The 25,655-nt window shown below is 36.7% G+C and overlaps 1 protein-coding gene across 5 annotated transcripts in view; it reads right to left on the bottom strand.

Annotated features, from left to right (window-relative positions):
• Nucleotides 1–25,655, bottom strand: part of LOC136864803 (arrestin domain-containing protein 2) — a 534,353-nt gene that overhangs the window by 277,006 nt on the left and 231,692 nt on the right. For all 5 annotated transcript variants that reach the window (XM_067142214.2, XM_067142212.2, XM_067142210.2 and 2 more), the window contains exons 4-5: nucleotides 25,163–25,293; nucleotides 24,977–25,072 (exon numbers count right to left, since the gene is read on the bottom strand). In XM_067142214.2, the coding sequence (XP_066998315.1) occupies nucleotides 24,977–25,072; nucleotides 25,163–25,293 (227 nt within the window). The remainder of the gene's footprint in view (nucleotides 1–24,976; nucleotides 25,073–25,162; nucleotides 25,294–25,655) is intronic.

Genomic DNA, 25,655 nt, shown 5'->3' on the forward strand with positions numbered 1-25,655 from the left:
GATGAGGGATTGTGTTTGTTAATTGTTAATGTTTGAGTCATCAATTCATAGACTGGTTTGATGCAGCCCTCCATGCCACCCTATTATGTGCTAACATTTTCATTTCTACATAACTACTGCATCCTACATCTGCTCTAATCTGCTTGTCATATTTTGTTAACTGTATGTGAATTGAAAGTATGATGGCGATTTTGAGTGAAGGTTGCTATGAGTGATTATGTTTAAGAGATGGGTCTTGTAATTTAAGTGAATATAGCCTGAAATTTAAACGAGATTGGAGTGGTGGTGGCTAAGAGTATTTAAAAAATAAAAAGAGTGAGGAAAAGGGAGACAGTGAAGTATGGTTGGTATATTATGTTATTGTAAGACGTGATGGAGTAATTTAATGTGGAGACTAGCTTGAAGTTTAAATGAGATTGAGTATGGTTAGATATATCTGAAAGAGAAGAGATTGATTTGGAGGTGACGTTAGATAATGATGACTGGTAGCAAGGAAGTAGTTCAAGTAGGAATTTGCAACGTGAGGAGAATGTGGCACCCAAACGCGGCAGGTGTTGTAATGTTAAGACTGGATCAACAAACCTTAGTAGGTCAATAGAGAGGATGGTATAAGGTGTGAAATGTGCAAAGGTTCGCAAGTCAAGTCAGGAGAGATATGAAGGTCCTTAACCTTCATGTGCCGTTTTGCCGATGATTGTCATTTATTTTATTTCACCTTATTTTATGTTATTTTTATTTTGTTCATCCAGTTGCCATATTAACATGGCTATCGGATCTCCGGAAAAGAGTCGACCGTGGGCCATTTGATCCTAATTATTATATTGTTTTGTTGTTTGTTTGCTTACTTGTGCAGTAAGTGAACTTGAAAGAGCTTGTTTAGGTATGGATATTCCACAGGGCCTAACAATGGAGGAAAACTCTGTACAGATTCTTTTAAATAAATAAATTAAATAAATAAATAAATAAATAAATAAATAAATAAATAAATAAATAAATAATATTAAATTTTCCTTTGTAAGGTGGAAACCATCAATACGGAATGATTTTCATATCTTGTAATGGAAATGCCATCCAGGCAGGCAGGAAAGCCAACCTTATTGCAATCTTAAAATAAAGGTTGCTAAATTAGGGAAAGACTTCAGTTTTTTGAAAAAATGCTTGATCAACGATTTAAACCCCAAATTTCTAAAATTTGCTAAGGAAACTCATAGGAACACAGCAAAAACTTGTGCAACTCAACTTAAAACTGATAAAATTGTACTAAAGACGAAATCAAATTTCTCCATAAAAATAAATCTCTTCTGAACTACAAACTATATGAAACTCATTTAGAATTTTTCACTCTACTTTGCCCCCTTGAATGGACATCCTTTCAATTACATGTCACTAACAAAATTAATTATATTTTGTTGACAAAAAATGGAATGCTCTTTCAAAAACAACACATAGCAAACGTAACATCCCAAACAGAGTAAAGCCAAATGATTTTCACCAACCTGTAGTGAACATAAGTAAAATCAATCTCAATGTCAATGATCTCAAAGGGCTGAGCATGGGACTGAAACATAATTGGGGTAATCCTTCAACTGTGATATTTTAATTTCCACCATAGCTGAGTCGGAATTAGCCATTAATAAGTTACCCACAAACATACAAGAAGTAGTCTGATATGAAGTCAAACATAAACTATCCTTTATCCTTGATCAATAACAAACCATTAAACCCAACACTGAGCACGTAGCTAACATCCATAAATGAAAGAAAAAAGTAAAAAACAATGAATTAATAATAACAAAAGCCGACAAAGGGAACGCTACCGTAATCATGGATAAAAGTAACTACATCAATAAAGCACAAATGTTTTTTTTACAGAAAACAATTTCATAACATCTAAAAAAATCCAACAAATTAAATACAAAGAGATCTGTAAACCATTATTAAGAATGTTTTTTGTTTAATAACGTTGAAAAATCCAAAATGATTATCATGAATCTGAAGCTTCCCACAGCAAAAGCGCTACCAAAGATCTATAAAAGCAGATCCATAAAGCCCATTATCAATTTCAGAAATAGTTTGATTTGTAAAGTATCTCAGTTCATTCACAAATCCTTTCAGTCACTCTATCATTTTCAAGCAAATACGTCAGTGAAAAATTCCACAGAATTTTGCAATAAAATTAAGTACTTTAATTTATGTAAACAGAAAAGTATATAAAAATGGCGGACAAGATCGAAAGCCGGTTACACATTGCTCTAAGGTTTATACAGAATACTGCAGATGCAGGAGGATATATGAAGAAAGAAATTAAAGATATTCATAAAATGGTGAGTGTCATCATAAGCCGTTTTGATGAAATGAAAACTATGCTTGAAAATTACAGTGCAAGGAAACAGACTCCTCGACATGAGGACAATGTGGTTAAACAAAATGATATGACAGGAACGTCAGATAGTTTAACTGCAGGACAGGTGGCGCCATCTCTTGGGAACTCGCAAGAAATAACTAGTAGCACGCAATATCCCGATTGGCCACGGAGCAGTCAAGAGAATAACGGAGATAACACAAAGATATCATTCTCCGAGCAACGAGTCGAAGTTATGAATAATGACCAACATGATGAGGGACAGGTTCTATCTAGCGGACATAAGCGGAACAGCTTTAGGGACACCAGCGATGGCACAGGGAGAACAACCTATGATCAGAGAGATGAGATATCGAATCTAGAACAGCGCCAATAGGGCCAGATGCCATCTAGAGGTCAGCAGGACAACCTCCAGCAGGGCAACATAGTCAGTTCCTCAGAACATGAAATGGAAGAAAGAATCACAAGAAAAATTACACAGGACTTACATGCCATGATGGATACTTTAACTGCCAAATTAACGAGTATGCTACGTGAGGAAATTAACACGAGAATTACAATCCATAAGGGTGAACTCATCAATCGAAAGAGTTTGAACGATATTCGAGGTAATAATTCATTCATAACGAACACAGAAGCAGATCAAGCAACTTCCTCAAACATGTCATCCATGGAAATCACAACGCACCTCAGCCGCACATACAAAGAAATCATGGAAGAGTCACGATCCACACAAAAGACACCAACGCCTTCCAACATACAGCCGACAATCTTGACAACAGCAGAAGCACGATTAATCAACTCCGAAAAGGACCTCACGATGAATGAAACAGAATTACAAGCAGTAGAACCCAAAGCTTGGATATACATAGGGCGACTACACCATAATACCACTGTAGAAATGGTAAAGCGACACCTAACCAAGTTAAATGTGACAAATATTATTGAATGTGAAGAATTACAAACTAATAATTCACTTAAAGCACTAAGAGTAGTTATACCTTTACATGAAATGGGGAAGGTGAACGCTCCAGAAGCGTGGCCTAAAGGTGTTGTCGTGAGACGATACCGTCTTTTTTGCTCCAGAGAAACAGGAGTCAAACTCCCAGCCTAACCTTCTTCGTATCTTGTTATGGAACGTAGAAGGTCTAAAGAGTGCCATACAGTTGGCAAACAATAACCTTCTAGAATCATATGATATTCTCATACTATTTGAGACTCTATCTACCAAACCCATTGAACTAAAGCACTTCTAAGTATAGATAAGAAAAGTGTTTTTCCACCAATCAATACACAATTTATTTTAAATAGATTAAACTAGTACCGGTTTCGGCTCTTTAACGGCTATCATCAGCTAGTACATGATTTGTTTCCAGCCATTAGACAATTCACAAGTTGTTATTGTATTAGACATCCGGATGTCTAATGGGGGATGGAAATGTATACAGTACCATGTAATTAAAATATCAGTAGTCAAGGTAAAAAGTTACAATAAGTTAGAACATGAGTATGTAGGACATATTAAAACATATGGGTCATAATATAAAACACTTAAAAAGTTTTAACACATTCAAATTTGGTAAGTATAGGTAGACACTTGTTAAAATTTTTTAGTTCATGTTACATAGGTTCCATTCTTCTTCTGTGTAGTTCCTTTGCTTTTATGTTATGTAGATTTTAGCTGTGTATGGTAATCTTCGAGAAAGTTCTGAAGCTGGTATGCGTCATACTGATATGGACCTTTGTCATGAAGAAATTTTTTATATTGTGTTATATATTCCAACTTGTGATGTACTCTGATAAGTTGTAATATAGTAAACAGCAGGTCTTGAGTTTGAATTAGAAGTAGTTGGTGGCAACACCTCTCTCGTCTACGTTTGTGGTTGTAGTCTGTAAAGATAAGGTAATATAAGTATACCGGTGGTGTGTGTATGAAGGAATGCCTGGTGTGTGTATGGAAAGAGTACTTACTTTAGTTGTTGTGGAAGTCTTGTGCCGATGTGTTTGAAGGCTTGTTGTGTTCTACTGCGAGTGCGTCTGGGGCTCATATTAGCTGTGGAGGGGGATGTAGGTGGAGGGGAAGAAGGAGTGGCCGTTGGGGAAGTAGGGGCGGGGTCGGGCTTGTGATTCGTTGGTTTGTTGGAGCGTGTGTTTACTGTTTTGAGGTAATCATTCTTTAATGCCGGAATGGCTTTGTCAAAAATGATGCTGGTTTTTTCAGTAATATCATTAATGTTATGATTGGGGTTAGCGTATTGGTCTAAAGAAATGTAGAAATCTTCGGTTATGTTGAGCAGTGGGCCCTTGGAGTTTATGTTTAGTATCGTCATGTCGTTATTGATGTTTGTGAAACTATGCTTGGATTCTTCTACATGTTGGCCTATTGATGAGAAATGGTTATGTTTTACTGCATTTATTTGTTCATTGTAGCGGATGGTGAAGTTTCTGCCTGTACGTCCTATGTAACTTGTGTCACAGTTGTTACATTTGATACGTTAGACACCTGATTGGTTGTATTTATTGTTATTATTGACTGTTTTAGTGTTATGTATAATGTTGGTACTATTGTGTGTGGTTTTGAATGCTATTTTCATGTTGTGCTTCTTGAAAATATTAGTTGCAGTATATATATGGGTGTTGTTAAAGGTAAATAGGGTATACTCTTTTTTGGGTTTGGTTGTTTTTGCTAATTTAGTTTTAGGTTGTGATTTTATTTTGTGAATGATTTTGTTGACCATTTCTTTGCTGTATCCGTTATGTTTAGCTATGTCGTGGATTAACTTCAATTCATTGTTTTGGTCTTCTGTTGTCATTGGGATGTCCAAAGCTCTATAAATCATACTATAATAGGCTGCTCTTTTTTGTGTATTGGGATGAATGGAGTCATTTTTTATGGTATTTGAGGTGTGTGTGGGTTTCCTGTAGATCTTGTAAGATAAGTGGTTGTCGTGTCTGGTTATTGTTAAGTCTGGATAATTTAGTGTACGGTTATTTTCGGTTTCTTTGGTGAATTTAATTTGGGGATCTAGAGTGTTAAGTTTGTCTAGTATAGCTTGTGCGTCAGTGGATCTATTATCTAAAATTACGAAGATATCATCAACAAATCTGCACCAAAAATGTATATTATCTATTTCTTTGATTGACGTGTGTTCTAAGTAATCTATATATATTTCTGCTAATATTCCGGAGGCAGGAGACCCCACAGGTAGGCCTTGTTGCTGATAAATGGTATCTTGAAATCTGAAATAGTTATTGTTTATGGCGAATTCAAGTAAGTTTATGAATTCGTTTATTTCTAAGGTGCTCAAGTTGCTATTGTTTTTTAGGTTAGATTCTATTATTTTGATTGTTTGTTTAACAGGAATGTTAGGGTACATATTTATTATGTCAAATGAAGCAAGGGTGTGGTGTTGTTCGATCTTTAGCTCTTTGGTTCTGTTGCAGAAATCTATTGAGTTTAGTATTGTTTTATTTGCTAAAAATGTATAGTGCTTTTTTTAAATTTGTGGATGAATTGCGATTATTTGTCGGTTTTACTGGCTCTATAGTTTATAATTGGTCTCATAGGTACGTCGTCTTTATGTATTTTTGGGTAGGCTTTTGCAGACGGTAATTGGGGGTTCATTGTTATGAGTTTAGCAGATTCAGTTTCGGTGAGAAGAAAGTGTGTGTTTTTAAGTAAAATTTTTAAATTCCTTTGTATGTTATTGGTTGGATCTCGGCATTTAATAGAAAAAGTATTGTCTTGGAAACATTTTTTAGTCTTTGTTATGTATTCATTTTTATCCATTATGACCATAGAGTTGCCTTTGTCGGCCTTCGTTACTAGTAAATTGTTCTGTTTTATTTTATTTTTAAGTTTAAGTTCGATCTATTGGTGGTATTCATGTTTAGGTTGTTATTGTGAATGTTATTGATGTATTGCGGGATCTTTCTGCTGATTTCGTGTCTAACTTCGTCTCGTACGTCATATGGGATCCTTTGTAAAGCAAGTTCCGTTTCGGTAATGGTAGTTATAATATTCTGGTAGGATGATGCATTACCCCAGTTGTGTTTGGGTCCCCTGCTCAACATATCCGCTTCTACGTCGTCAAATACGGTTTGCGTAAGATTTTTTATAGGCGGATGGAATTTATGTTGGGAATTCTTGTTAGAAAGAGAGGGATCTTTGTTTTGGATTATGGTTAGTGGCTTTGGTTTACTTTGTTGTTGTTTCAGTGTTTCCAGTTTTTTGTTTAGTGTGTTTTGTTTCTTTATGGCTAAGTCTTCTATTTTTTCTCTGGAAATTCGTTGAGAGTAATTCCAATAGCTGTGTGGGAGTTCATGGGATGCTTCCAGGTGTGTTGAGTAAAGTTCATTATTAAGGTGTTGTTTCTTACAATATAGGAATTTTATTTCTTCTTTTAACCAAATTTCATTAGTCCTGTTTTGTGTTTCGTGTGTCTGAGCAGTTCGTCTGTGTTTATTATTGTATTTCTGGAGAAACTTTGGTGTTAAGTTGTTTGAAAGGCATTCCTTCAAAAAGGCAATGCTTTTGGTTGCGTTCATTAGTTTAATTTTCAAGTTCTGATATTTAAATGCCTTACGTTTTGCCTGGTTGGCTTCCGTATTCTTATTTATAAATTTCATTTTCCGTATTGACAGATTCAAAGTATAGATAAGAAAAGTGTTTTTCCACCAATCAATACACAATTTATTTTAGATAGATTAAACTAGTACCGGTTTCGGCTCTTTAACGGCCATCATCAGCTAGTACATGATTTGTTTCCAACCACAACCACTTATCTTACAAGATCTACAGGAAACCCACACACACCTCAAATACCATAAAAAATGACTCCATTCATCCCAATACACAAAAAAGAGCAGCCTATTGTAGTATGATTTTTAGAGCTTTGAACATCCCAATGACAACAGAAGACCAAAACAATGAATTGAAGTTAATCCACGATATAGCTAAACATAACGGATACAGCAAAGAAATGGTCAACAAAATCATTCACAAAATAAAACCACAACCTAAAACTAAATTAGCAAAAACAACCAAACCCAAAAAAGAGTATGCCCTATTTACCTTTAACAACACCCATATATATACTATAACTAATATTTTCAAGAAGCACAACATGAAAATAGCATTCAAAACCACACACAATAGTACCAACATTATACATAACACTAAAACAGTCAATAATAACAATAAATACAACCAATCAGGTGTCTACCGTATCAAATGTAACAACTGTGACACAAGTTACATAGGACGTACAGGCAGAAACTTCACCATCCGCTACAATGAACATATAAATGCAGTAAAACATAACCATTTCTCATCAATAGGCCAACATGTAGAAGAATCCAAGCATAGTTTCACAAACATCAATAACGACATGACGATACTAAACATAAACTCCAAGGGTCCACTGCTCAACATAACCGAAGATTTCTACATTTTTTTAGACCAATACGCTAACCCCAATCATAACATTAATGATATTACTGAAAAAACCAGCATCATTTTTGACAAAGCCATTCCGGCATTAAAGAATGATTACCTCAAAACAGTAAACACACGCTCCAACAAGCCAACGAATCACAAGCCCGACCCCGCCCCTACTTCCCCAACGGCCACTCCTTCTTCCCCTCCACCTACATCCCCCTCCACAGCTAATATGAGCCCCAGACGCACTCGCAGTAGAACACAACAAGCCTTCAAACACATCGGCACAAGACTTCCACAACAACTAAAGTAAGTACTCTTTCCATACACACACCAGGCATTCCTTCATACACACACCACCGGTATACTTATATTACCTTATCTTTACAGACTACAACTACAAACGTAGACGAGAGAGGTGTTGCCACCAACTACTTCTAATTCAAACTCAAGACCTGCTGTTTACTATATTACAACTTACCAGAGTACATCACAAGTTGGAATATATAACACAATATAAAAAATTTCTTCATGACAAAGGTCCATATCAATATGACGCATACCAGCTTCAGAACTTTCTCGAAGATTACCATACACAGCTAAAATCTACATAACATAAAAGCAAAGGAACTACACAGAAGAAGAATGGAACCTATGTAACATGAACTAAAAAATTTTAACAAGTGTCTACCTATACTTACCAAATTTGAATGTGTTAACACTTTTTAAGTGTTTTATATTATGACCCATATGTTTTAATATGTCCTACATACTCATGTTCTAACTTATTGTAACTTTTTACCTTGACTACTGATATTTTAATTACATGCTACTGTATACATTTCCATTCCCCATTAGACATCCGGATGTCTAATACAATAACAACTTGTGAATTGTCTAATGGCTGGAAACAAATCATGTACTAGCTGATGATAGCCGTTAAAGAGCCGAAACCGGTACTAGTTTAATCTATTTAAAATAACTTGTGTATTGATTGGTGGAAAAACACTTTTCTTATCTATACTTTGAATCTGTCAATACGGAAAATGAAATTTATAAATAATAATAAAGCACTTCTATGCGCAACATTTACCAGCAACGCAAGGACCAAGAGGGAGACCAATGCGCATTATTTCATGCTACTACAAACCAAGACTAGGTAAAATTTTAAGTACACACCAAGAACAGGATACAATGATAATAAACTTTAAATGGATCTCCGTGATAGCAATATACGCAGGGTAACTAACACCCACTGAAGAACTAATAGCAATCATCATGTCCTCCATAAAACAAATAGCTCCGGGAAGAGACATAATACTTGCCGGAGACCTAAACTGTAGACTTGACAACAACAATCATAGAGCGAAAGAGCTCCTGGAAATGATGACTGAGGAAGGTTTCAACCTTGTTAACAACTTCGAAGATAGAACGTACTTTACATATACAGGGAGTAGTACTATAGACTTAATCTTTTACAAAGGTCAAAACATTAAGCTAATAAATTACTCCGTGTGTTTCACTACAGAACAGGCGATGATAAGGAAACACTGTCCTGTCTCGAAGCATTTTAATGTTATAAATTTCATATTAGAGCCCGTATTGTCAAAGTATCAACTAGTGAAAATTTAGATTTTATAATTCCACCTTTACAATAATGTAATTGTCTTTATTACAAAGACTACATTAAATTACACTCGTGAAACATGTTTCGTCCTCTTATAGGACATCTTCAGTCACAATACAAATACATAACATTAAAAATAAAGCGAGGACACATTAAAATAAGTAAATGCAAAGTCTTTGTATATTGTGACGCGGCGCGATAGCATCTTGTCAATCTTCAATGTTAAAATGGTGCGGTGTGAATTTGATATGAAGCAAGAAGTCCAATTGTGACTGAAGATGTCCTATAAGAGGACGAAACATGTTTCACGAGTGTAATTTAATGTAGTCTTTGTAATAAAGACACCGAGCGAGTTGGCCGTGCGCGTAGAGGCGCGCGGCTGTGAGCTTGCATCCAGGAGATAGTAGGTTCGAATCCCACTATCGGCAGCCCTGAAGATGGTTTTCCGTGGTTTCCCATTTTCACAACAGGCAAATGCTTGGGCTGTACCTTAATTAAGGCCACGGCCGCTTCCTTCCAACTCCTAGGCCTTTCCTATCCCATCGTCGCCATAAGACCTATCTGTGTCGGTGCGATGTAAAGCCCCTAGCAAAAAAAATGTAATAAAGACAATTACGGCATTGTAAAGGTGGAATTATAAAATCTAAATTTTCACTAGTTGCATTTTAATGCCTCAAGAATAGAGAAGAGAGAGAACTATGCTGATGCCAAACCCTCAAGACAGATAAATAAAAATGTACTCAAACAACAAACCAAAGAATGGAAAGAACTTGAAAAGAACATAAAGAATAATGACATAGATGCAGCTGCACTATCCCTGGAGAAGACAATCAAATCAGCACTTGTGTATAAGCGTAAGAGAAGATCGCGAATATGGTTCGATAAAGATTGCTATAAGAAGAGAAAGAGCACTATTAAGGCCATGCATGCGGCAAAGAACAAGAGCATTGAGACAATAAGGCAATATATCGTCATCAGGAATTAATACAAGAAACTGCTGTCGGTAATATGAAATGAACATATGGAAAAGGAAGCGATAAAATCGTGAAGGATGCCATCAAGGACCCGTTTGTAGCATTAAAGCCTAGGAAAATGCAAAGCAGTGGAATGATAGAAATGGATACATGGGAAGATCACTTTAGGAATATACTAAATATTGATGAGGACGTCAGTACTGAGGCTGCCATAACAGGATCATACCAAGAAGTAACTGACCCGTTCACAAAGGAAGAGGTGTACGAAGCTATTATGTCACTTAAAAATAAGAAGGCCATAGGACCCGATGGCATATACATCAAACACATAAAAGACTCATCAGAAACACTATTACCGGTGATTTCAAACCTAATGAACCTCTGTCTATAAGTATGCAACATCCCAACATCTTGGAGAACCTCGACTATGAAAATGTTGTACAAGGGAAAAGGCGACCAGTCAGACCCTAACTCATATAGAGGAATAGCTATAGAAAAATGCATGCTGAAAATAATGACAAAGCTTCTCACAAAAAGAGTTGCAGACGCAGTAGAACACAAACTCCCAGAGGAACAGTTTGGATTCCGTAAAGGAAGGAGCACCCTCCATGCCATTAACAACCTCATCAATGACATTGAAGAAGCCCTCAGACATCCAAGAGGCAAATTCCATGCAGTATTTGTTGATTATGCAAAAGCTTTTGACACGTTAAGCAGACCACTAATAATCGCGAAGCTGGAAGCAATAATGGGGAAAGACAAGCTCACGACTCTGATAAGTAACATACTGACGACAAATTACATACAAATTGATGACCAAGTCGCGACTTCGAAATTGATCATGCAGACCAAGGGAGTACTCCAAGAAGACCCTCTAAGCCCCTTGCTGTTTAACATTACGACGTATGATGTGGTAAAGGTTACTCAGCAAGGAATAGAAGATTTGAAAATATACTTATATGCAGACGATATGGTCACTGGATCAAGTTCCCTACATGATGTGTAAAAAGCTGTAGACAATCTAGACAGGTGGGCAAAAGATAAGATGAAAATGAACACAGAGAAAACAGTGAAAATGACATTTCGGAAAGGTGGCCGAGAGGCCGCAAGTGACAGGATATACCTAGGATCTACAGTCCTCAAGACTGTCAATACATTTAAGTATCTAGGACTGACCATGCAAACAACAGCAACAACCTATAGGATTCACATAAAGTCTAGTGCAACGGCGGCCACCAAGGCAATATATGATATTAAAGCAATTACCATGCTTTCACTAGAAACTGCTATGAAAATATTCGATGCGAAAATTGCGCCAACTACCACATATGGACTGGACATTATATGGAATAAATTGGCTCTGGCTGAGCTGAAGACAATTGAAGCAGTCAAGTCACGCTTCCTGAAAGCTACACTGGGAATATCAAAATACACAAAATCAAGGCTTGCATATGAGCTTGCAAAGGAAACCTTCTTCATCGAGGACCTCCGAATGAAGCGAGGGTTTCCATCCACAGATGCTTGGGAAAAATTAATGCAGGACAGAGTGAAGAAGAGGGAAGAAATCTGGCTCGATTTCTACTCAATGGAGGCGAAGATGAATAGAACGTGGACAAAGACCAATCAAGACATGCGACATTTCGTTAACTCGATGGCAGTCCATGGGTATCACCATAAACTGTGCAACACCGAGTACTTCCATGACCCCGACGAAACCTGTGTTTGCAAGCTGTGCAATGAGCATTGCAGTCGATATCATGTAATCACGTGCAAAAACCGGGGATTATCTATTGTGAACTTTTGTAATAGTGAGAAGTGACAGTACATATGACAATGTGCAATTTGTGTGCTGTATCTTTATTAAAAAGTAAGAAAGAAAAAGATTTATCTAAACACCACACACTTCATTCATTTGATATTACTAACATGTATGCTAATGTGCCCATTAACAACACCGTACAATTGATTAAGAACAATCTCTCCAAATTCAGTAAATTAAGTATAGGCAAAATAAAAGAATTTATTCAAATTTCTGAAATTCACAACATTGAATAACAATTTCTTCACATTCAATAATGTCATTTACCAACAGATGGGTCATCCCATGGGGTCACCGGCTTCAGGGATACTTGTGGATATTTACATTGATCATTTAGAACATTCTCACATCATTGGTAAGATTAATGGCATTCAACATTGGGCACGCTATGTGGATGACAAGTTTGTTATTTTAGACTATGTATTACTAACAGCAATACAGTACTTTTCAACTCCACTGATCCATATATAAAATTCACCGTAGAGTCAGAAAACAATAATGCCCTTAATTACCTGGATTTAACCATTACATGCAACTACAACAACACTTTATCTTTTACTATATAAGGAAAACCAACCCACACCATCAATACCATCCAACAAACTTCTCTGCACTCAGACATACATAAGAAAGCAGCTTATAATAGCATGATATTCAGAGCATTAACTGTTCCCTTATCTCACAAGAATTACAAAAAAGATATTAATACTATTTACAATATTGCAGAATACATCACCTTCAGTAGAACCTTCATCAACAGAATCAACAATAGATATAAGAGCAGATCTGAGACTACTCTAGAAAATAATTCTGCTCCTGAAGATATGTTTTCTGCTTTCAGATTCAACGGTAGTAGCATTTACCAAATTTTTAATGTCATCAAAAAACATAACATTAAAATAGCGTTTAGAACCTCCCACACCCACTCCAGGCTTATTTTCAATCCGCACAGTCAATAATAATAATAATAATAATAATAATAATAATAATAATAATAATAATAATAATAATAATAATAATAATAATAGATACTTGAACTCCAGAGTTTACAAATTGGAATGCCAATCCTGCAATTCCAGCTATGTCAGTCAAACAGGCTGCAATTTTGTCATAAGATACGCTGAACATCGCAATGCTCTTGAATATAATCGTTTTTCAGCTATGAGTGAGCATCATAAAGAATCCAGTCATGAATATACAACAACAGATAAAGATCTTAAGATCTTGCATTAAGAGCAAAAGGGCACCTTGCTCAACATTCTCAAGAGCATCCATATCAATGCAGAGAAGTTTAGGAACCACTCTTATAATTTAAATGAAATCAATGAAAAACAAAACAAAAACATTCTACTTGAAACATTCATTCCATATATTTGTCAGCACTACTAATTTTTCTCATTACATATTTGAACTTCATTGGCGGTTTACACTATCAGTCACATTTTACCTGGCATTTGTTTTCTTCTCAAACATAGTTTCTCAATCTTTCACTGTCCTCCTGACTATTTGTGACTGTGACTCAATGAAGACAGAGCATCATGTTTTTTAATTGCAACACATTCAATGTTTAGACTAAGAGGTCCACAACCTTGCCATAATCACTTATTATTTTAATTCCATCATGTCTCATTTGTTTTCACTCTTTTCTTCATTGTGTTTTAACATATTCTTTTAGCATCAATTATGTACAAATTTTAAACCTTTTTGTCACTGAAGATGGCTCAAACGAGTTGAAACATGTATGACTAATATTACTCCATCTAAAGATGGAGAGGACAGGAGGACATATTAAATTTCCTTTGTAAAGAATTTCATGAACTGAGTTAACAATATAGTGTGTATTTTCCTAGAGACTCCATTTTACACATGGATAGATCATGGATGAGTCTGCTGCTCTCAAGGACAGTATTGATTCAGTGTATAAACGATAAGTAAGGTTTGCATGCTGGAAAATATATTTGCATGCGTAGTCCAAGGGATGATTAGGGTGTTTAATCGTACTGGAGGTGCACTTGCATTTTTTGTCATGGCTGTAACTGTAATTTAAGAGAGTGTGTCAGTTTTTGGTTACAATTACAGAGGGGTTTTGAGTTTGATTCTAACAAAGTAAGTGAATTTTTCCTACGCATGTTGGCTTGGAACAGCGTTCGTTCAATTTTGTGACGTCAATTGAGATGGTACAGAAAGCTTAACTCTTTCCAATTAGAGAACAAAGTTAGCATAAACAAATCCATGTGACTTTGACTGCTTTACACTTTTTATTCATTCATTCATTCATTTATTTATTTATTTATTTATTTATTTATTTATTTATTTATTTATTTATTTATTTATATATTTATTTATTTATTTATTACAAGTTGCTTTACGTCACACTGACACAGATAGGTCTTATGGCGACGATGGGAGAGGAAAGGGCTAGGAGTGGGAAGGAAGTGGCCGTGGCCTTAATTAAGGTACAGCCCCAGCATTTGCCTGGTATGAAAATGGGAAACCACGGAAAACCATCTTCAGGGCTGCCGACAGTGGGGTTTGAACCCAATATCTCCCGAATACTGGATACTGGCCGCACTTAAGCAACTGCAGCTATCGAGCTCAGTGCTTTACACTTCTTTCCCTCTTTGTCCGCCCAGTAAATAGTCCATTTCTATATTTAAACATATGAGTTATTTCTGAAAGTTAGAAGTATAAATTATTGAATGCAAAAGCGTTTTAACGAATGAAAATTATATTATTGTATATATCCGATATATCCTCGTGTAAATACCCATTTATCTGGTAGCTATCAGCCATGAGGAAGGTCACGCATGAAGGCATGACCTTGAGTCAGTCTGCTTCAATGGCTGGTATTGTAAAGCATAAGTGAGGGAAACCTCTGAAAAGTGGAGAGGAAGACTTGTCTTAAATGTATTTAATAAGTTTATGGAAACATATCCCAACAGTTCAACTGACGATATCATGAAATTAACATCCGAGTTCACTGGTGTATCTGTTTCAAGTGTTTTAGTGCACGGGAAGAAATTTTTACTACCAGCCATGATACCACACTGGGTAAAAGATGGCCGCATGTCAGAAGTGTTCTGGATATGGAGTGTGATGAATTTTTTGTTCTGCTATCTGGAGGAAAGTGCACATATTTTTTAAAACCAACGAACCCCACCACTACCACCACCACCACTCCACAGGACAAGTCAGGAGCAATCCTGCTACCGTATGTGACAGCAGACAGTATTACTTGCGAATGTTTTGCCGACGATCAGGCGGCCAGTACTAAACCCGACAAACTACGGGAGAACCAACAGCTAAGGGTGGAGGAGTTCTTCCTTAGGAGGCCTGATGAAGCCTTTGTGTAGGAAATGATACATAAATTCATCAAAGTGCTGCCGCCTGGTAGATGTGGCAGGGGACTGCCATAGGCTAAGAGAGAACACTCTGCAAGCTAACTGCACCATGGTAAATGAATGTTGCTTTCAAAACTAAAACAAGCCTCGGATGTAAAAGTGTTAAAATGTCAATGATAGGATCATCCAGATGAGGTTACAAGATGAAAATGTGCATCACACTTTATTTCAAGGATATGAATCTCAAACAGGATATACCGCATATGAGAAGGAAGAATCCTTACTGAACTTGAACATTTAACGAAGGAGAACTCCATAATTATGGGTGGTCTGAATGCCCAAGTTGGTAAAGAGAGAAAAGGTTGTGAAAATATCATCGGACCTCATGGCTTTTGGAACAGCAATTCCGAAGGAGACAATTTGATTGATTTCTGCATGCGAAACAACTTAAGCATATAAAACAAATGGTACCAGAAGAGAGAGAGTCATGACATATGGGTTGGAAACCTGTGTGTCAGCAAACTGCAAGCATGTGAAATGAAATTTTTACGATCTGCTATGCAAAAAAACAAGAAGAGACAGAATTAGAAATGACATGCAAGTGACCTGTATAATGGAAGAAAGACTACGCATTGCACGGCTGGAATGGTTTGGGCATGTGCAAAGGATGGAAGAGACTAGAATCCCCAGACAATACCTGGAAATGACAGTACCTGGAAGGAGACCTGTTGGACGTCCCAGAAGAAGGGGACTGGACCAAATAAATGCAGACCTTATCGAGAAAGGATCAACACTGCAGGATGTGAAACGAGAGGAACTCTATAATAACAGGAACCGATGGAGGCATATTGTTCACAAAAGTCCTACCTGACCCGCAGATGATGATGATGATGATGATGATGATGATGATGATCATAATAGCTGGGATGGAAAACTCAAGACTGTGATAGACTACAACATCAGTGATGGCAAAGCTGGTCGGTATGTTAGTAATGTCAGTCATACCCAGCGAGTGTCTAGATAGTAACCATCAGCTATTAATAGCTGATCTTAAAGATGTACATATCCCCAAAGCTAAGTGTACGAAAATATACCAATGATCAAGACCTTGTTGTTGAAGGACTCAGAGAAGAAAGAGAAATACCAAGTAAGCATAATAAAATCACCCAAAGCTGAGATTAAAAGGGTAGAAGAAGAATGGACCTTGTTCAAAGAAACTCTTGTGGGAAAACATGTGCAAAATCGATAGAGAAGGAAACACCTTGGTGGAATGACCAGGTGAAGACAGCAGTAAAAGAAAGAAATATGCTGAATATAAAATTACATCAAGTAAAACAGAATAAAAAAGGCAATAAAAGAAATGAGATAGAAATTGAAGAGTGAGCACAGAAATATCGGACCAAGAAATTGGCTGTAAAATGACTAATCCAAGAAGAAAAGAGAAAGTATTGGATGGAGGAAGTAGGAAGCTACTATATAAAGTGGTAAAAAGTAAAAGAAGTGAATATGGAAGCATCTATGCACTGGAAACAAGAAATGGTAATTTAATAAGAAAAGAGGAAAGGATCAGATGAAATGAAGTACTTCAGCATGTCGTTAAACGGAGACGGAGATACCACCACCTGTAGAGGAGATGAAATTAAAAACACCCATTAACATGGCTTGAAATCGAAACAGCACTAAAGAACATGCAAAACAGGAAGTCGTTGGGCTTCGATGATTTCACCTCAGATATGATAAAGGCAACTGGAATATCTACTTTCTTTTGCTATTTGCTTTACGTTGCACCGACATAGATAGGTCTTAAGGCGACGATGGGACAGGAAGGGCCTAGGAGTGGGAAGGAAGTGGCCGTGGCCTTGATTAAGGTACAGCCTGGCGTGAAAATGGGAAACCATGGAAAACCATCTTCAGGGCTGCCGACAGTGGGGCTCGAACCCACTATCTCCCAAATACTGGATACTGACCGCACTTAAGCGACTGCAGCTATCGAGCTTGGTAGCTGGAATATCAGGCTTAAATTGGCTATATAGAGTGCTCTCAGTGATCTGGAAAGAAAACAAAATCCCAGAAGATTGGAGAAAAGGGATCATCATTCCACTGCTTAAAAACGGCAACAGACAGAAATGTGGAAACTATAGGGGCATAACGTTGACACACACCTTGAAGCTGTTGAAAAAGATCATTGAAATGAGAATTAGGATAGTGGAATCTTTGCTTGAGGAAGTACAACCTGAATTCAAAAAAGACCAAAGTAGTATGGATCTCATTTTTCATAATGAATTCTTACGGCAAAAGTACTGGGAACATGGGAAGAATCTTCTGATTACATTTTTGGACACTGAAAAGGTCTATGACAGTGTCCCTTGGAACAAGATCTGGGAATGTCTGGAAGACACCAAGGTTCCGAAGTACCTGAATGACAAAGTAAAAATGCTATACTGGAATTGCTACAGCTGTGCTGAGATAGGTAATGGAAGATGAAAATGGACGGAGACAAAGAGGTGTCCAAGAAGGAAGTGCCCTATCATCACTCTTGTTCATAAAAGTAACAGACAAGATATTAAGTCTATCAAGAAAATGTACAGCAGACTAAATGCCCTGGTATTTGCTGATGATGTGCTGTTATGGGGAGAAACAGAATCTGAAGTACTGAAAAACCTTACTGAGTGAAACTACACATTCAATAAATTTGAGATGAAGATAATAAAACAAATACTGTAAAAATGACCATTAACAGGAAACAAACAAACTCAATCCTCTTTTTGGAAGTTTCTCACTTCAAGTATCTGGGAAACACAATCTGCAAAGACAACACTGTCAAGCAGGAATTACTCAGTAGGGCACAGAAAGCATCAAACTTTTACAGTCAAGTCAGAAATCTACTCAGGGACTGCAAAATACCACAAAAAGCAATAACAACCCTGTACCACACCTACTTCGTACCGATTCTCACATATGGTTCTGAGGCATGTACTCAACTAAACAATGACTACAGCAGAATTGAAGCAACAGAAATGAGATTCATTAGAACTATGAACATGGAAAACAACCCCTATTAACTGCCCTCATTCATTAGAACTAGAAAATCAGAGACGAAGTAAACAGGCACCGAGGTCCCTATTATGAATGTAATAAAAAAGCGTAGACTTGAGTGATACGGGCACACTATGAGACCTGTTTAAACTTACTGTGATATCACATGTTCTCAAGTGGGAAGATATCCAGGAAGAGATGGTGAGCTCTCATACACCATACCCGCGAAACTGGAGTTGGAATGAATGAACCCCTTACAATTAACAAAGTGTTATCAGCTGTAAATTCTGATCCTAAAATCACAGATTTAAAAAAAATCCTCCCTTCACACGCTACTGAAAGAAATAGGTTTCGAGTTCATCAGCAGAAATTAAACAAGCGCCATAGTGGACAGGGATGATATTACATTGTGAGTTAGGTGTTATCTCCGCAAGATAACAGAATTTAGACAAAAGGGGCAGAAATTATATTATTTGGATGAGATGTGGATTAAAGAAGGGTGTACAACATCAAAAGGATGGCCAGACACTACCGTAAAGTCAAAAGAACAGGCATTACTTTCGAGTTTAAGAACAGGGCTAAAAAAAAATCCAATACGGAGGGGTAAGCGATTGACAGTGGTACACACTGGAAGTGATGACGGTTTTGTGGAGGGTGGTGATCTTGTGCTCGAGTCCAGAAAAAACAAGACGACTGTGAAGAAATGACTGGTGACGTATTTAAATCATGGTTTGAAAGAATATTACCAAAACAGGCAGGTAGTGTTATAGTGTTACCTTATCACAGTGTGAAGTTAGAACATATTCCAAACAAATTCTGGAAGAAAGCTGAAGTAATTTCCTGGCTGAGAAGTGAAAATGTAACATGCGACAAAGGACTTGCTGGAATTGGTGAAGACTCACAGGCCTCGGTTTGAGAAATACAGATGACTTAGCCGAACAAGCGGGCCACAATGTACTCAGACTGCTCTCGTGGAGCCAGATCAAACTTTATGTTAAAACTTTGCGACATCTTGACACAGCATTTCCTGAGGTGAATGCTTATCAATGGTGTTCCTATGTCCAGCATGTGGCGCATGAAGAGAAAATGATGTGAGCCATAGATACTGTAGTTGAACGAATGGTTAATAATTTAGGAAAGGATTCTCGTGATGTAAGCAAAAGCAATTCATCCGATCTACAGGCAATCTAGCCTCTTGCAAGTTAGGGTTAATGAAATACCAGTACCTGTCATGCAAGTAGGTCTACTTCTTAATTTTCATGGCAAATAGCAATGATGATGTATTTTTGTTACTGTATCTCAAATATGTACAGGCGAAGTGTCTATATCCATCAATGTTCATATTGCCATAAAGAGCAGGCAGTGAGAAATGTGGACCTGGCGGAATTCATGTCTACTTTATTCAAGAATTTGGACACAATGACTGACATACATGATATTAGGTGCTTTCAGAGTGCTGCTGTTGGTTATTATAATAATAATAATTATGATGATGATGATGATGATGATAATAATAATAATAAGGGCAAGGCATTTGATGATTTTGCATCTTTTTTTATGAAGGCCAAAATATAGCTTGAGTATATGTACATGTGTTTCATGAATTGACTGATTAAATAAGGGCAATTTGTTAGGGCATTTTTTTTTCATTTTTTGCCGTTTACAAGAGATAGGTCATTTTTGGCATTTTTAATTGTTTTCTGGGAAGTGTTATATTTCGTTATATTTGAATATTTAATTAATATTATTTATGTTTACAATACTTGTCTATTATGTTTAACTTAGACAAATAACTTGCTCAAGAAAGAACGGAGACTTGCAACATACCCTGCTGCCACTAGTTTTCAAGGAAAGAGTATTTTCAACTCGATTGCACTTCCAAGAAAACATACTATAAGCAGTACCTGCTTCCCCTATATGTAAGACGCATAATGGACTCGCCCAAGCTGGGCATTGCTCCTTATCTTCAGCTAGATAAGAAGGAAGTCAGTCGCCCGCGTGCTGAGAGTCGAGTGAATTCTTTGTTGACAAGTACTGTAAGATGCCCAAAGTTAAAGGAAGTACAATTGTTAAATTAAAACAATTTGATACACAATATGGAGAAAATATATTTTCCACTGATGGGAAAATATTATTTTGCAAAGTGTGTGATGTGCAAGTTTCAGCAGAAAAGAAGTTTACAGTTGAACAACATGTGTCGCGAGAAAAACATAAACGTGGTGTGCAGCGACTTGAAGATAAAAGAAACCGTGGCTTACACCAGACACTACTGGGTGAATCTTCAACATTTTCTCCATTTTGTGAGAAACTGTGTACAGCATTTTTATGCGCCGATATTCCACTGAACAAATTGAACCATCCAAAGCTGCGTACATTCTTAGAAGAGGAGACTGGAAAATCTGTACCAGATCCCAGAACATTAAGAAGAACCTACGTTGGAAGATGCTATGACAAAACGTGACAAGAAATAAGGGTAAGGGTAGGAGACGGAAACATATGGGTATGCATAGATGAAACAACAGACAGTATGGGACGATATATAGCCAACATTATTGTAGGCGTCCTGGAAGCAGGGAATGCTGGAGAACCATTTCTACTACAATGTAAGCAATTGGACAAAGCTAACTGGTCAACAATTAGCAAACTGTTTGACCAGTGTTTGAGGCTATTGTGGCCCGATGGCATTCGGAATGACAATGTGCTGCTTTTAATAACAGATGCAGCACCCTACATGGTAAAGGCTGCAAATTCGTTACAAGCGCTCTTCTCGAAAATGGTGCATGTCACATGCCTAGCCCATGCGTTACATCGGACCGCGGAAGAGGTACGACATAACTTTCCTGAAGTTGACAACTTAATTGGGTGCATAAAGAAAGTGTTTTTAAAAGTCCCATCTAGAGTTCTAGCATTCAAAACAGAAGCTCTTGAAATTCCCTTGCCATTTTCACCTGTTTTGACTAGATGGGGAACGTGGATTGAGGCTGCTTGTTATTACTGCGAGAACTTTGAATTTGTAAAGAAAGTGGTCGATTCCTTCGACAAAACTGAGGCTGGATCAATAAAAACAGCCCAGGAACTCTTGGCTGACAAAGAAATTGCAGGTAAACTTTCCTACATAAAAACAAATTTCGGATCCCTTCCTAATGCAATAAGTGCTCTAGAAAAATCCCAAGTGCCACTAGTGGAGCAGCTGCAAATTGTGTATAAAGTTGTGAATGATCTGAATCGTGTGTGTGGTTAAGTGTGTGAAGTTATATCCATGAAACTGAATAAGGTGTTGCAAAAGAACAGTGCGTATAAAACTTTGTGTTCTATTGGCAAAGCATTGTCGGGTGAAAATTTTTCTCTTACCGACTGTGAATTGAATCCGGGAGATATTGCTTGTTTTCAGTATGCACCAATTGTTTCAGTTGAGGTAGAGAGAAGCTTTTCCATGTACAAATCGTTACTTGCAGACAATAGGCAATCGTTTTCATTTGAGAACCTACGCAAAGTTTTTATTGTGCATTTCAATTCGTATTTATTGTAAACAGCCACTGAAGTTTGTTTTCTTAAATATTCTTTCTTAATTAAATGACACCTATTTGCTAGGAGAGTATTTGAAGAATATGCCAGTTCTAAAATATTTCATTTTTTTTTTCACCAGAGGTGCAAAGTGGTATTTATTTTGTTAGTAACAAAAATAATATAAACTTAATGCATTGTCATTCATTAAAATTCTCTCTCAAATCAGCTAATTGTTTCTTAAAGGATTAATAAATAAGTGACTTATGATTAATTTATTGGTCATTTTTTTCAAATTTTGTGTCATTTTTAACAATTTTTAGGTCATAAATGCATTTTTTATTTTGCATTTTCTTGCTATTTTTTGGTCATTAAATGCCTTGCTCTAATAATAATAATAATAATAATGATGACGACGATGATGATGTCTAAAAGCTGAAATAATACATCTTAGGAAATTTATTTTACTTTCCTTGGTTATGATGGTGTCGCTGACCACGGACCTGATGAAGTTACAAAGCAGAAACGAGCTCAATGAGGGCCGAGAAGAACTGGGATTGATGGCAGTGTACGAGAATGTGGGACTGTCCTTGTTCTTTTGTGTTTTTATGTTTATCCTCATCTCCTTCCTCCTAGTCTACACTTATTTATTCCTTTCCACAACTTACGTTTACGTTAAAGACAGATGAGTGTCAAAGCAGATCTAGTTCTTCCAACTGATACTGGTCTTGCAGTGTTACAGATTCTTGCCCTGAAAAGTAATTCCCTAAGGTACCATTAAACCTACTGAGACATGCCATCAGCTTCTCACAATTAACCCCTCAGCGCCGACCTCTATATGTGGTATAGACCCATACATGGTTTCACATTTACAGCTATAGCACGAAGAGTTTTGGAGTTATGGATATGCAAATTGTTTTGTTTACAAGAAGACATTTTCGGGTTTATCAGTGTTAATTTATAATAATATAAGAAATTTATTTTAACTCAACCTATTCAATACAGTACAAGATGTTAACATATTAGTTAAACATCGTTAAAAATCATTGAGACATCTTTCGCCCCTTCTGTGGGGCATCGTCAGTCATATCAAATACCTCAAAATTCTACCAGACGTCTGGTTGGAAATTATAAAAATATGTTACCTGAGTGAATACATTAAAAAACATTTACAACATCTTATCATTAACAAAAAATCAAAATTAATTAAAAAATGTTACACTAGTGAACACGTTGGTGAGTTAAAATAAATTTCTTATATTATTATAAATTAAGATTCTTTCAATATGGAAAAAGTGATTTTCATTACTTTTATCAGTGTTGTAAATAAGAATTAAAAATTGTTAAAATGTTGTTGTTTTTGCAAGGATAAGTATTTGTCAAGTAAGTCTGAGCACTAATCTCTGCTTTCTTTAAACTCTGTTTGCTCCATTCTTTCCCACAGAATAAAATAAAGAAATGACGATCTGAGAAGTTTGACTTTTCGCGTGATGTTCTTTGCTCTAATTTTACATTAAGATTGCAGTTTATTTATTATATTTGTCTTTATTTCTCAGCTTGTAATATTTTTGTAACTCTCCACGAGCGCTCTGTGTAGGCATCAGTTAGTGCTGCTTTCTGTTATACGATACGAGAACCAGTTGCTCATGGTATATATCTCGTTTGAAAGATGATATCTCGACCTTTTATCTGAAATATGTGTCGAGTTGGTTTGTTTCATCATAAATGTTATTCCCCTCAATCAGTTTCGTCCTGCTGCTTTCGGTCTCACTGCAGCTTCATCAGACCATGTGTCACGTCGCGCTCAATGGCTAGCTCCAGCCGTGGTTTGACTGACAGTAACGTGCTTGAAATATTGTATAATTCAGATGAAAGTTTAGTCGCAAGTAGTAGTGACAGTATTAGCAGTAGTGATAATGAAATAGATGATGTGGTTGTGGCGGATGCAGTGGTAAATGATGAGAGTGACGATGAGGAGGAACCAGTACTTGGAAATTTCGTGTAGGAGATTATGGATAATTATACAGGTCAGAGGGAAGTTTTCAACAGTGAATTCTGATTCCTAAATTCTCTAATAATATTCAGACAAGTCACAGAGACAAAGATTGAGCAGTTATCTTATCGGGTTCAGCTGATGGAAGGTTTGTATACAAAATTCGCTAACTCGGGCTGTGAACGAAACATTCAAGGCCAGCACGCATCAGATAATACAGTTCCAAGGTTGCAGGAAAGACATTTTATCAGGAAATTAGCACCCAAGAGTGAGAAATCCAAACCTCAGAAATGTTGTATAGTGTGTTCAAAACACGGCGAAAAGAAGACGTCAGTGTACTGCTGCCAGGAATGTGACTTGGGTCTCTGTCTCGAAGAGTGCTTCGAACTCTATCACACGAGACTAAATTACTAAGGAAATGTGAAACAATTATGTAGTTATCTGCATGTACATAGTTCTATCATAAGGAATTTCAAATTTCGTGAATGTCGGGCTACTCTTATACTTGTAGTAACGCTTTAAGTCAATCAATGCATTTCAGTTGCGCGTAGTTGAAATCTCATCCGGCCGCGGGTTAAGAAGCTCTTTAAATGGCTGCGACGCTGAGGGGTTAAACAGCCTAACTAACTGTGGGAAATAGGCAGCAGTTATTCAGCTATGTCGCCAACATTATAGGGGGAGCCATAAAGTGAAATGAATGTAATTTATTAAAATTCTCAAGGACAACATTAAAACAGTTCATATTCATAAAATGGTTATATACTAAATAAAAAGCAAGTAAAATAATATATTTAAGCTACACTTCTTTGACAACATTGAACTTTTCTCTAACTAATAAATTTCTTTAATTTTTAAATCTGAAGAGGTAGAAGGTACCTACCAGATATTGTTCATCCATGCAATCAATGTGTGGCCCAATGATTGTGAAATACTTCATTCCTTGGGGAGGTGATGCATAAGGAATATCCACTGTCACCTAAAGATAAAAAAATACCATAAGATTATGAAAATAATCTATAATATTTTACAAAGAAGGAGTGGAAAAATGGAGACTTTATTAACTCACCTTAATATAGTACCGAATGTAGCCAGGTTTGCTTTCAAAGGAGCAAGGCAATGAACTTTCAGGAAGTTGAAAACGAAAAGGAAACTGATGAAGTCCACGAGGAAGAATTGGCACATTTCCTTCAGGAACATCTGCAATAAAAATCTACAGCTCTACAAATTCTTCTCAAATTGTATAGCTTGAAAAGTTTTACAGTATTATACGTAGCACAAGAGTTCTGGATTTAGCATTTAAACCAAGCATTAATGCTGGTAAAAGTTGAGCAGAATGGCAAAAATTACAGAACATTTCATTATTGTTTCACATACAGGTGAAGTAATATGGCCTGTCAACAAATGTTTTCTAATTAGCACCTACATATCCAGAAAGCCATGTTTCATCAGGGTTAATGGCTCCTTGTAGGATGATTGGTCTCGCATCTGGCGTAAGCTACACCATTCGCACTTGTGGACACTAGAGAGGGCCTGATATTCTATGTCAAATTTATAATCTC

This window comes from Anabrus simplex, chromosome 2, assembly GCF_040414725.1.
Source record: "Anabrus simplex isolate iqAnaSimp1 chromosome 2, ASM4041472v1, whole genome shotgun sequence".
NCBI classification, from domain to species: domain Eukaryota; kingdom Metazoa; phylum Arthropoda; class Insecta; order Orthoptera; family Tettigoniidae; genus Anabrus; species Anabrus simplex.